Source organism: Coenobita brevimanus, chromosome 117 (assembly GCF_032717465.1).
Source record: "Coenobita brevimanus isolate Jiangsu-jjx chromosome 117, ASM3271746v2, whole genome shotgun sequence".
NCBI classification, from domain to species: Eukaryota; Metazoa; Arthropoda; class Malacostraca; order Decapoda; family Coenobitidae; genus Coenobita; species Coenobita brevimanus.
In genome coordinates this window covers 5275796-5290795 of record NC_137070.1, presented here as the reverse complement: position 1 = coordinate 5290795, position 15000 = coordinate 5275796, and the positions used below count along the sequence as shown (strand labels likewise).

The window sequence follows — 15000 nt, the reverse complement described above, 5'->3', positions numbered from 1 at the left end:
GTGTGTGTGTGTGTGTGTGTGTGTGTACCAAGGTGTCCCCGATTCACTTAATGTCAAGGGAAGTACACACACACACACACAAACACACACACACTCAATATTCAACATGTGCACAAATCTACATCCTGTTGTGTACACCAACTCTCACTTGTAATCCTACACGTACATACATACATACACATCATATATCCATACATACATACACACATACATATATCCATACATACACATACATACATATCCATACATACATACACACATACATACATATCCATACATACACACATATATCCATACATACATACATACATACATACATGCATACACATACATACACAGATACACACATACACAAACACACAAGCAGCCATGAAGACATACACACACACACACACACACACACACACACACACACACACAAATTCTAGTATATGAGAGAGAGAGAGAGAGAGAGAGAGAGAGAGAGAGAGAGAGAGAGAGAGAGAGAGAGAGAGAGAGAGAGAGATCTATGACCAGGTGTAGACTGGAGACAAAATTTGACTAGTAACCAAGGAGACTCATCTCAGACAATATAGGAACTCTCTCTCTCTCTCTCTCTCTCAGGGTGTCCGCAAACCACGCTGCGTGACCGTCCGCACGTAGCGATCTTCACCGCCTCTCTCTCTCACCCAATACATCTGTCCCTAACTGTGCCACTCACTCACTCACTCACCCAATACAACATCTGTCCCTAACTGTGCCACCCACTCACTCACTCACCCAATACATCTGTCCCTAACTGTGCCACTCACTCACTCACTCACCCAATACATCTGTCCCTAACTGTGCCACTCACTCACTCACCCAATACATCTGTCCCTAACTGTGCCACTCACTCACTCACTCACCCAATACATCTGTCCCTAACTGTGCCACTCACTCACTCACTCACTCACCCAATACAACATCTGTCCCTAACTGTGCCACTCACTCACTCACTCACCCAACACATCTGTCCCTAACTGTGCCACTCACTCACTCACCCATACAACATCTGTCCCTAACTGTGCCACTCACTCACTCACTCTCACCCAATACAACATCTGTCCCTAACTGTGCCACTCACTCACTCACTCTCACCCAATACATCTGTCCCTAACTGTGCCACTCACTCACTCACCCAATACAACATCTGTCCCTAACTGTGCCACTCACTCACTCACCCAATACAACATCTGTCCCTAACTGTGCCACTCACTCACTCACCCAATACAACATCTGTCCCTAACTGTGCCACTCACTCACTCACCCAATACAACATCTGTCCCTAACTGTGCCACTCACTCACTCACCCAATACAACATCTGTCCCTAACTGTGCCACTCACTCACTCACCCAATACAACATGTCCCTAACTGTGCCACTCACTCACTCACTCACCCAACACATCTGTCCCTAACTGTGCCACTCACTCACTCACTCTCACCCAATACAACATCTGTCCCTAACTGTGCCACTCACTCACTCACTCACCCAATACAACATCTGTCCCTAACTGTGCCACTCACTCACTCACTCACCCAATACATCTGTCCCTAACTGTGCCACTCACTCACTCTCTCTCACCCAATACAACATCTGTCCCTAACTGTGCCACTCACTCACTCACTCACCCAATACAACATCTGTCCCTAACCGTGCCACTCACTCACTCTCTCTCACCCAATACATCTGTCCCTAACTGTGCCACTCACTCACTCACTCACCCAATACATCTGTCCCTAACTGTGCCACTCACTCACTCACCCAATACAACATCTGTCCCTAACTGTGCCACTCACTCACTCACTCAAAAATGGAGAAGCCGAGGAGACCGATAGATAGATAGATAGATAGATAGACGGATAAAATTATTGATAAATGGAAAAGACAAGAGACATGTATGACAGCCGCACCCACCCCTTCTGAACTGTCTATCTATCTATCAGTTTCTATCTATCTGAGAGAGAGAGAGAGAGAGAGAGAGAGGGGGGGGAAGAATCTCTCTCTCTCTCTCTCTCGTCCGTCTGTCTGTCTGTCTGTCTCTCGTTATATAACTATCTATCCATCAATCTATCTCTATATATGCTCTCTCTCTCTCTCTCTCTCTCTCTCTTCACAGTAAGCGGTTTGAAACAGTAACCTCGCCGCAAGGCCATGTGGAGAGGATGGAAGGTGAGAGACTGACGAGGAGAGTGTATGTGAGTGAGGTGGAGGGGGGCAGAGGGAGGGGGAGGCCAAGGATGAGATGGAGGGATGGGGTGGAGAGGTATATGAGAGAGGGGGGTGTGAGTTGGTAGCAGGGCAGTGAAATGGCGGGGGACAGGGCGACATGGAGGCGATTTGTCTGTGGCCACCCCATATGGGATTAAGGCATCTGGCAATAGATAGAAGGATGTAGAAGTTGGCTAAATCAATCAAGAGTTCATTTACACTCTCCTCGTCAGTCTCTCACCCTCCATCCTCTCCACATGAGTAATAACACCAATTAATGAGTAATAGTAACAGTAAGACCACTACGCAGGTAATTATAATAGTAATAGTAATAGATGACTACATAGGTAATTATAATAGTAATAGTAATAGTGAGCATTTGAAATTAATAATAGTAATAGTAATAGTAATCCATTAATATACATTCTTCGTAGCCTCACGTCCAATATGGCGATCCTCTTGGCTTATTTCGCCTCCACCTCGCCTTTAAACCCACCATGGCACCTCCTGGGTACGAATTATACCTCGCTATCCCTTGACACCTTCCCGCGTTCGACTTATCCGCCGGGAAACGTAAAAACAGAGAGAAAATCACAACTCCTCCCAACGCCATCCAGGGAACGCCGCCGAGTGCGTTCATAACTCTAATTTCCAAATTATATTTTTGTAAGGGCGACCATAGCCGTTTTTGACAATTATATTACTCAAATAAAAATATATATAGTTTTTTTGGCATAGATTAATTTCAAAAAGAGGCCTTGCAAAATTAATTAGGTATATATATCGATGGGACCAGATACGTTTGAATATTTGAGTTCCGCTAAATAATCAAAGAAAATAATTAGCTTTTTGTCCATACGAAGGTAAATTACACGCCATTTATTACAATATATTAATTTGGCAAACTCAAAATTCATCTAGCCTCCCTGATAGACATTTGGAGGCCCATTTTGAAATTCATCTATCCTAATAACTCAAATCTTGATCCAGGCTCTCTTATATACATTACTGGGCCCCTTTTTCAAAATATTCTATGCAAATAATTAAATATACTTTTTGTTTGAGCCACTGTGTCGTTAGTAATTATATATACCTTTTTTTCAGCCATTGTGTCGTCAAAAACGGTTATTGGAGCTTTTGAAAATTTAAAAGTGAATTCTGCTGGTTGGCGGGAAACTTCGCCATATTTGAAACTCATTTTATTTTTTTATGCGAAGAAGAAGGAACCCAAGGCCAGCAGCAGACTATGGCCCTTCTCGCCGGGTACGGAAGGTCCCTAACACATTTTCCATACCGATTTGTTTTCCATACGGCTGGCTAGTAGCTTTTTGTAAGTTGTTTATGCAGAGTATGGTGATATTGGAAGGATTTATGTAACACGGAAGAGGACAGTAACGTGTAATAAAATAAATCGCTTAGGAAGAGGTGTCAGGGAGTTATCAAACCTAATTTATATTGATAGACAAACCATCACCACCACACCCACCACCACCACCACCACACCTGTAATTAAGCGAGATAATGAGGTAAATTAGGAAGCGTAGAGAAAGTGATTTAATTAGAGAGAGAGAGAGAGAGAGAGAGAGAGAGAGAGAGAGAGAGAGAGAGAGAGAGAGAGAGAGAGAGAGAGAGAGAGAGAGAGAGAGATTAATAAAGATATGTTTTTAGAGAGAGAGAGACAGAGAGAGAGAGAGATTAATAAAGATATGTTTTTAGAGAGTGAGAGAGAGAGAGAGAGAGAGAGAGAGAGAGAGAGAGAGAGAGAGACAGAGAGAGAGAGAGATTAATAAAGATATGTTTTTAGAGAGTGAGAGAGAGAGAGAGAGAGAGAGAGAGAGAGAGAGACAGAGAGAGAGAGAGATTAATAAAGATATGTTTTTAGAGAGAGAGAGAGAGAGAGAGAGAGAGAGAGAGACAGACAGAGAGAGAGAGAGATTAATAAAGATATGTTTTTAGAGAGTGAGAGAGAGAGAGAGAGAGAGAGAGAGAGAGAGAGAGAGAGAGAGAGAGAGGGGCAGATCCAGTAATTTCCCGGGTAAAGGAAATTCCTATGGTGAAAACTCAAGGCCTTAAAACCTTTTCCTAAGCGATTTATTCTTGGAGAGAGGGAGAGAGAGAGAGGGAGAGAGACTGTATGTTATTTATGCACAGTATGGCGATATTGGAAGAATAAACAAAATAAATCGCTTACGAAATGGTGTTAGGGAGACCAGGGTTAAGGACAGGTAGCAGATCCAGCCGTCTACTCCCCCCCCCTCCCTACCTTATCTCTCTCCTCCCCCCTCCCCTTCCTTTATCCTCCCTCCCATCTCACTCTCTCTCCTCCCACCCTCCCCTCCCCCTCCCCCTCGACCCTTTCACTTTCATACCTGCTTTCTCTCTCTCTCTCTCTCTCTCTCTCTCAAGGCACTGAATGGGAGTCGCTGGTCGAGTGGAGAGAGAGAGAGAGAGAGAGAGAGAGAGAGAGAGAGAGGAGAGAGAGAGAGAGAGAGAGAGATTAATTGAAAGTTATGTTTTGAGAGAGAGAGAGAGAGAGAGAGAGAGAGAGAGAGAGAGAGAGAGAGAGAGGTAAAAGATTAACGGTAAAAATTCAAAACACATCTCCCTGACCCTCTCTCTCTCCTTCCCTCCACTGGTCCTTCATTTCCTCCCTCCTTCCCTACCATTTTCTCTCCCTCCCTCCCCCTCTCCCCCCCTCCCTCCCATACCGGTTCTAAAAATATTATATCTTTCCTGACTTCCCTCCCCCTCTCTCTCTCCTCCCTCCCTCCCTCCCTCTCTCTCTCTACCTCCCTCCCTCTCTCTTCCTCCCTCCCTCTCTCTCTTCCTCCCTCCCTCTCTCTCTCTCTCTCTTCCTCCCTCCCCTTCCCTCTCTCTCTTCCTCCCTCCCTCCCCCTCTCTCTCTCTCTTCCTCCCTCCCTCCCTCCCCCTCTCTCTTCCTCCCTCCCTCCCCCTCTCTCTCTCTCTCTTCCTCCCTCCCTCCCTCTCTCTCCCTCTCTCCACGTCTGTCCTGTCTGTCTATCCATCTATCAATCCATCCATCCACCTATCTATCAATCCATCCATCTATCTATCTATCTGTCCAATCTATCCATATATCTATCTATCCATCCATCTATCTATCAATCCATCCATCTATCTATCTATCAATCCATCCATCTATCTATCCATCTATCTATCTATCTATCACTCTATCTATCTATCCATCCATCCATCCATCTATCTATCTGTCTACCCATCCCTCTATCTATCCCTAACACCTTTTCCTAAGTGATTTATTCTGGGGTATGGCTGGTTAATAGTCGTCAAATGCGTTTCTATTTTATTCATTATAAACCAAAAAACACATAATAAGCTCCCTAACACCTGTACATTTGTGATTTATTCTGGGTATGGCAGGTTAATATCCTTTTGCGCGATATTTATGCAGAGTATGGTGATTTACGGAGGGATGAACAAAATAAATCACTTAGGAAAAGGTGTTAGGGCTAGAAGGTTAAACAAAATAAATCACTTAGGAAAAGGTGTTAGGGCTAGAAGGTTAAACAAAATAAATCACTTAGGAAAAAGTGTTAGGGAGCTTTATACAGGGTGTCTTAGCACAATACCTTAGCTATTTATTTTCTTACAGCCTAGGGACAGTTTTTGAACAGACCTCAGGGATAAGGCGATGAATAGGGAGGCTGCCAGAGATCGAGCAGCATGGAGAACCGCCATTAAGTTATCATGGCTACTACTATAACTACTACTACTACTACTACTATAACTACTACTACTACTATAACTTAAGCCAAGGTAGTGCACATATGGCTGACAATGTAGCAATAGTAATAATAATAATAATAATAATGATAAAAGTAATAGTAATAATAATAATAATAATAATAATAATAATAATAATATGTGATGACAGTAGGAACAACAATAACAAAAACAGTAATAATAATAATAATAACAATAATAATAATAATAATAATAATAATAATAATAATAATAATAATAATAATAATAATAATAATAATAATAATAGTAATAGTAATAATAATAATAATAATAATAATAATAATAATAATTCCCTTCTTAACAACACATCTTTCTCTCTCTCTCCTGCACTTCTTCATGACTATCACTGTACATATTTAGCTGAGAGAGAGAGAGAGAGACAGACAGACAGACAGACAGACAGACAGAACCACAGACACAGAGAGAGAGAGAGAAAATTGCACACACACACACACACACACACACAATCAGAGAGAGAGAGAGAGAGAAAAACACACACACACACACACACACACAATGACACAGGGAGAGAGAAAGAGAGACAGACAGACAGACAGACAGGCAGAAACAGTACCCCTTCCTGCAGCACTTCTTCGTGACTAGCGCTGTACACATTTAGCCGAGAGAGAGAGAGAGACAGGAACAGTACCGCTCCCTGCAGCACTTCTTCGTGACTAGCGCTGGACACATTTAGCTGAGAGAGAGAGAGACAGGGACAGTACCCCTTCCTGCAGCACTTCTTCGTGACTAGCGCTGGACACATTTAGCCGAGAGAGAGAGAGAGACAGGAACAGTACCCCTTCCTGCAGCACTTCTTCGTGACTAGCGCTGGACACATTTAGCCGAGAGAGACACACAGACAGGCAGAAACAGTACCCCTTCCTGCAGCACTTCTTCGTGACTAGCGCTGGACACATTTAGCCGAGAGAGAGAGAGACAGGAACAGTACCCCTTCCTGCAGCACTTCTTCGTGACTAGCGCTGGACACATTTAGCCGAGAGAGAGAGAGAGGAACAGTACCCCTTCCTGCAGCACTTCTTCGTGACTAGCGCTGTACACATTTAGCCGAGAGAGAGAGAGAGACAGAAACAGTACCGCTCCCTGCAGCACTTCTTCGTGACTAGCGCTGCCCCTCCTCCTCGCTCATCGCCCCTCTTGTACGCCGAGGGTGACGGGTGCGAGGGATTCGAATAATTTTGTCACCGCTGTCTGAACAATTCTCTTTAATTTCTCGCTCTCGGACGTCACGACCTGGTAGAGAGAGAGAGAGGGGTTAGAGGGAGAGTTTATCTATCTATCTGTCTATCTATCTATCTGTCTAACCGCCTAGTTGTCTATCTATTTAAGTCTATCTAAACTACTCATCGCTGGACCTTAGGAGTTGTCTGAGAGAGAGAGAGAGAGGCTAAAGGGAGAGTTTATCTATCTATCTGTCTATCTATTTAGGTGTCTATCAGCCTAGTTGTCTATCTATTTAAGTCTATCTAAACTACTCATCCTTGGACCTTAGGAGTTGTTAGAGAGAGAGAGAGTGTCTATCTATCTATCTATTAACACATCTATCTATCTATCTATCTATCTACTGATACTTCTCAATTTCTCTCTCCAATGTAATTATCTATCTATCTATCTATCTGTCTATCTATCATCCCCACATACAAAATAAACCACTAAAGGGTGATGTTAAGGAGTCTATCTATCTATCCATCTATCTATCAAGGAAGCCAGGTCCACACAGGCCTCATCTATCTATCTATCTATCAATCTATCTATCAAGGAGGTCAGGTCAACATGGGCTCTGATGGTGTCGAGTCAGGTGCACTCTCTCTCCTTTGAGTCTATCTATCAATCTATCAAGGAAGCCAGGTCCACACAGGCCTCATCTATCTATCTATCCATCTATCTATCTACTCACCAGGGAGGTCAGGTCAACATAGGCTTTGATGGTATTGACAGTCAGGTAAAGTCTTTCTCCTTTGAATATCTTCGGAACTGACTCCTCTCCAAACATCTCTTGAAACAGCTCAATCAGGCACTCCTGTAATAATAATAATAATAATAATAATAATAATAATAGTAATAATAATAATAATAGTAATAATAATAGTAATAATAATAATAATAATAATAATAATAATAATAATAATAATAATAATAATAGTACTAATAATAATAATAATAACTAATAACAATAATAATAATAATAACAATAATAATAGTAATAATAATAATAATAGTAATAATAATAATAATAATAATAATAATAATAATAATAATAATAACAATACTACTACTACTAATAATAATAATAGTAATAATAATAATAATAATAATAATAAAACAATATTAATAATAATAATAATAATAATAATAATAACAGTAATAACAATAATAATAATAATAATAATAATAATAGTAATAATAATAATAATAATAATAATAATAGTAATAATAATAATCATAGTAATAATAATAATAATAATAATAATAATAATAATAATCTATCTATCTGCCTTATCTATCTATCTATCCATCTGTCTATCTATCTATCTATACTATATTGATTTTTAACAGCAATAAATCTTGCCTCTCTCTCTCTATCTATCTATCTATCTCTCTCCCTCTCTCTCTCACCATCTATCTATCTATCTCTCTCTCCCTCTCTCTCTCTCACCATCTATCTATCTATCTATCTATCTGTCTCACCTTGAAGTGCATCCGGTCGAACGCAGGGTTAGAAGTCGGGATGGTGACGGCCCCTGAGTCGAGCTCCTGTGCCTTCAAAATCACCTTCATCACCGCGTCTGCGTAAGTGTCGTTGTTTGGACTTGCAACCCACTGAAATAGATAAACAGATAGATAGATAGATAGAGAGAGAGAGAGAGAGAGAGAGGAGAGAGAAAAAATTGTTATTATTATTATTAGTAGTAGTATACGTCACCATTTGGACTTGTAACCCACTGAGGATTTTTTTAACTTGTACTTATCACCTTTCCCCCTTGTTACTGACTCCAGTTGTGCGTATGACTGTATGAAATAACTGTCCTGCGGGTGTTTGCAGGCCGTACATCGCCACCAGGAGCTTTGAAAGGTCCTCGCTGTGCTGTGTGCTGTTAAACGGGCTCTACACGCTTATACTGCACATGTCCCGCTGCAATGGCTCCTCTGACACGTGCCGGTACCTCCCCATATCCACCAGCACTGCCATGTCCTCAGTCATCTCTCCACAGACTGGCAGAACAGGCAGAGGCAATGGGCTGTCGTGACCTACATGCAGCCGTTGCACCACACACTGCGCTACACCTCTCCTTGTGGCGCTGTCTGACGCGCGAGTACTCATCTTACCCTCCTGGCGCTCCTCGTCAAGCTGGCCTGCAACCGGTGACAAACTCTGGGCCTCAATCTGGTGCAGGGATGGCGTTGCGTTCCGGTGTGTTGCCTATTTCAACGACGGCTTTGCTCAATTCACTAACAGCGAGTCTCTTTCCTGACAGTCCGGCCACAATTCGGTAAAACTCACTGCGTACTTCTTTTTCTGTGACTCAGAGCTGCTGAAATTCTTGCGGTAGATCACCTGTGTCTGCCTCAGCAATATCCTCGAAGCGCTGTCTCTTCCTCAGCTTGGGGTCGGCTGTAACGTCGCTGTTCTTGCCCTCGTTACCTTGTGTGTCAGTCCAGCAGATCTCTTGCTGCTTTTGGACGTGGTTCTCTTCGTCGCTGCTGCTGGGAATCTCACCAGTTTCCAAGAGACTGGCAACGATCTGGTCAGGGGTCGTGTACTGGAACTGTCGGTCTGGCTGCCTCTTGTGTTCATCCTGCCTCTCTCTCAGCCGCTGGGATCTCACTGTTCTTTGGTACCACACGAGGTCAACACCTTTGTGGCGCAACATCTTCCGCAGCGCCTCCTGGTCTACGCCCACCCCGCAACTCCTGCCGCAGATGTTGCCGCCACACAGGGTCCTTGGTATATACATCAGAGCTGTCTATCTATCTATCTATTGCCAGACGCCTCAATCCCGTTCAGGGTGGCCACAAACAAATCGCCTCCAAGTCGCCCTGTCCCCCGCCATTTCACTGCCCTGCTCCCAGCTCACACCCCCCTCTCTCATATACCTCTCCACCCCATCCCTCCATCTCATCCTTGGCCTCCCCCTCCCTCTTCCCCCTCCACCTCACTCACATACACTCTCCTCGTCAGTCTCTCACCCTCCATCCTCTCCACATGGCCAAACCACCTCAGTGTGTTCCTCCTAACGCTTCCTATCACATCCACATCCACACCACAACGCTCCTTTATATCCTCATTTGTCAGCCTGTCTCTCCATGTAACTCCACATCCACCTCACTCACATACACTCTCCTCGTCAGTCTCTCACCCTCCATCCTCTCCACATGGCCAAACCACCTCAGTGTGTTCCTCCTAACGCTTCCTATCACATCCACATCCACACCACAACACTCCTTTATATCCTCATTTGTCAGTCTGTCTCTCCATGTAACTCCACATCCACCTCACTCACATACACTCTCCTCGTCAGTCTCTCACCCTCCATCCTCTCCACATGGCCAAACCACCTCAGTGTGTTCCTCCTAACGCTTCCTATCACATCCACATCCACACCACAACGCTCCTTTATATCCTCATTTGTCAGTCTGTCTCTCCATGTAACTCCACATCCACCTCACTCACATACACTCTCCTCGTCAGTCTCTCACCCTCCATCCTCTCCACATGGCCAAACCACCTCAGTGTGTTCCTCCTAACGCTTCCTATCACATCCACATCCACACCACAACGCTCCTTTATATCCTCATTTGTCAGTCTGTCTCTCCATGTAACTCCACATCCACCTCACTCACATACACTCTCCTTGTCAGTCTTTCAGAGCTCAAACTATCAAATAACTCCTCATATTGCCTGACAGCTTTCCAGTTTTCCAGTCAGTTCTGTCCATACCTCTTCCTGCCTTCCCTAAACCGTTTCCTGAAGTTCCGTACCCTCGTCTGTCTGGTGCTGCACGACGGCACACAGAACACAGCATCGTGGTAGTGCTGTTCTGTGTGTCCAAGCGCCACCCCGTCGCACTGCTGGCACTTTGGTTGGCGGCTGAAACTATTTACATGGAGGAACGTTCTTATCGTCCACTCACTTGATGTAGTGCTGCCTACTTCTTCCTTAGCCTTTATCATTCTTTTTCTGTGCCTGTCCTCCTCTCTTCCTATTTCTCACCATCATCCACTCACTTGATGTAGTGCTGCCTACTTCTTCCTTAGCCTTTATCATTCTTTTTCTGTGCCTGTCCTCCTCTCTTCCTATTTCTCACCATCATCCACTCACTTGATGTAGTGCTGCCTACTTCTTCCTTTGCCTTTATCATTCTGTGCCTGTCCTCCTCTCTTCCTATTTCTCACCATCATCCACTCACTTGATGTAGTGCTGCCTACTTCTTCCTTAGCCTTTATCATTCTTTTTCTGTGCCTGTCCTCCTCTCTTCCTATTTCTCACCATCATCCACTCACTTGATGAAGTGCTGCCTACTTTTTCCTTAGCCTTTATCATTCTTTTTCTGTGCCTGTCCTCCTCTCTTCCTATTTCTCACCATCATCCACTCACTTGATGTAGTGCTGCCTACTTCTTCCTTAGCCTTTATCATTCTTTTTCTGTGCCTGTCCTCCTCTCTTCCTATTTCTCACCATCATCCACTCACTTGATGTAGTGCTGCCTACTTCTTCCTTAGCCTTTATCATTCTTTTTCTGTGCCTGTCCTCCTCTCTTCCTATTTCTCCCATCTTTCCTGTCACTTCTTATTGCTTTTCTTTCCTTTACAGGTGGCTTTACATTGAGTGACAAGCCAAATGGTTTCCTGTAAGCCAGGAAACCATTTACAACGCTGGGTGGTAACCATATAACCAAACCATACGTGCTGCCTACGTGTCAACAAGTGGGTTGGTGGAGGGTTAGTGCCCCTCCCCGTAAAACAACTAACTCAAAGACAAATGGCCACCCCTTACAGGATTATGGCGTCTGGCAATAGATAGATAGATAGATATAACACAACTAACTCAAAGACAAATGGCCACCCCTTACAGGATTATGGCGTCTGGCAATAGATAGATAGATAGATATAACACAACTAACTCAAAGACAAATGGCCACCCCTTACAGGATTATGGCGTCTGGCAATAGATAGATAGATAGATATAACACAACTAACTCAAAGACAAATGGCCACCCCTTACAGGATTATGGCGTCTGGCAATAGATAGATAGATAGATATAATACAACTAACTCAAAGACAAATGGCCACCCCTTACAGGATTATGGCGTCTGGCAATAGATAGATAGATAGATATAACACAACTAACTCAAAGACAAATGGCCACCCCTTACAGGATTATGGCGTCTGGCAATAGATAGATAGATAGATATAACACAACTAACTCAAAGACAAATGGCCACCCCTTACAGGATTATGGCGTCTGGCAATAGATAGATAGATAGATATAACACAACTAACTCAAAGACAAATGGCCACCCCTTACAGGATTATGGCGTCTGGCAATAGATAGATAGATAGATATAACACAACTAACTCAAAGACAAATGGCCACCCCTTACAGGATTATGGCGTCTGGCAATAGATAGATAGATAGATATAACACAACTAACTCAAAGACAAATGGCCACCCCTTACGGGATTATGGTATGTCTGGCAATAGATAGATAGATAGATATAACACAACCAACTCAAAGACAAATGGCCACCCCTTACAGGATTATGGCGTCTGGCAATAGATAGATAGATAGATATAACACAACTAACTCAAAGACAAATGGCCACCCCTTACGGGATTATGGCGTCTGGCAATAGATAGATAGATAGATATAACACAACTAACTCAAAGACAAATGGCCACCCCTTACAGGATTATGGCGTCTGGCAATAGATAGATAGATAGATATAACACAACTAACTCAAAGACAAATGGCCACCCCTTACAGGATTATGGCGTCTGGCAATAGATAGATAGATAGATATAACACAACTAACTCAAAGACAAATGGCCACCCCTTACAGGATTATGGCGTCTGGCAATAGATAGATAGATAGATATAACACAACTAACTCAAAGACAAATGGCCACCCCTTACAGGATTATGGCGTCTGGCAATAGATAGATAGATAGATATAACACAACTAACTCGGTTAAATCTTCAATCACGGTGAACTCTCAATTGTCAATTACGTGTTTGTGTAAGAAAGTATTACAGTAAATATCACTTAAATGACAATTCCTACCACCGCACCAACCACCACCACATTCACCACACCAGTACCACATTCACCACACCAGTACCACGTTCACCACACCACCACCACATTCACTACACCATCACCACCACATTCAGCACACCAACACCACATTCAGCACACCACCACCACCACATTCACCACACCAGTACCACATTCACCACACCACACCACCACCACATTCACCACACCAGTACCACATTCACCACACCACACCACCACCACATTCACCAAACCACCACCACCACCACATTCACCACACCACCACCACATTCACCACACCACCACCACCACATTCACCAGACCAGTACCACATTCACCACACCACACCACCACCACATTCACCACACCACCACCACCACATTCACCACACCAGTACCACATTCACCACCACCACACCACCACCACATTCACCACACCACCACCACCACATTCACCACATCACCACCACATTCACCACACCAGTACCACATTCACCACACCACCACCACATTCACCACACCACCACCACCACATTCACCACACCACCACCACCACATTCACCACACCACCACCACCACCACATTCACCACACCACCACCACATTCACCACACCACCACCACCACATTCACCACACCACCACCATATTCACCACACCACCACCACCACATTCACCACACCACCAGTACCACATTCATCACACCACCACCACATTCACTACACCACCACCACATTCACCACATCACCACCAGTACCACATGCACCACACCAGTACCACATTCACCACACCAGTACCACATTCACCACACCACCACCACCACCACACCACCGCTACATTCACCACCACCACCACATTCACTACACCACCACCACATTCACCACACCACCACCACCAAATTCACCACACCACCACCACCACATTCACCACACCACCACCACATTCACCACACCACCACCACCACATTCACCACACCACCACCACCACATTCACCACACCACCACCACATTCACCACACCACCACCACCACCACATTCACCACACCACCACCACATTCACTACACCACCACCACCACATTCACCACACCACCACCACCACATTCACCACACCATCACCACATTCACTACACCACCACCACATTCACCACACCACCACCACATTCACCACACCACCACCACCACCACATTCACCACACCACCACCACATTCACCACACTCACCACACCACCACCACATTCACCACACTCACCACCACATTCACCACACCACCACCACATTCACCACACCAGTACCACATTCACCACACCACCACCACATTCACCACACCACCACCACCACATTCACCACACCACCAGTACCACATTCACCACACCAGTACCACATTCACCACACCACCATCCCATTCACCACGCCATCACCACCATATTCACCACGCCACCACCACCATATTCACCACACCACCACCACACCAGTACCACATTCACCACACCAGTACCACATTCACCACACTCACCACCCACCTCTATAACGACCACTGGGGGCTGATTGACACTAACGACCTCAAACACTCAAACTGCCTCGTAACAGCTCTCTACCTCCACCACCACCACCACCACATTCACCACACTCACCACCCACCTCTATAACGACCACAGGGGGCTGATGGCTGATGGTAACTGCCTCAAACACCCTA

At 44.4% G+C, this 15000-nt stretch overlaps 1 protein-coding gene across 1 annotated transcript in view; it reads right to left on the bottom strand.

The window, feature by feature from the left end:
* Positions 1-6245: 6245 nt before the first annotated feature.
* The window catches only part of Cpsf73 (cleavage and polyadenylation specificity factor 73), a 22959-nt gene continuing 14204 nt past the window's right edge, over positions 6246-15000 (bottom strand). The window contains exons 11-14 of the mRNA XM_080287187.1: positions 14946-15000; positions 8722-8853; positions 7931-8053; positions 6246-7266 (exon numbers count right to left, since the gene is read on the bottom strand). The exon at positions 14946-15000 is cut by the window's right edge and continues 142 nt beyond it. Of these exons, the coding sequence (XP_080143313.1) occupies positions 7159-7266; positions 7931-8053; positions 8722-8853; positions 14946-15000 (418 nt within the window). The 3' untranslated portion in view covers positions 6246-7158. The remainder of the gene's footprint in view (positions 7267-7930; positions 8054-8721; positions 8854-14945) is intronic.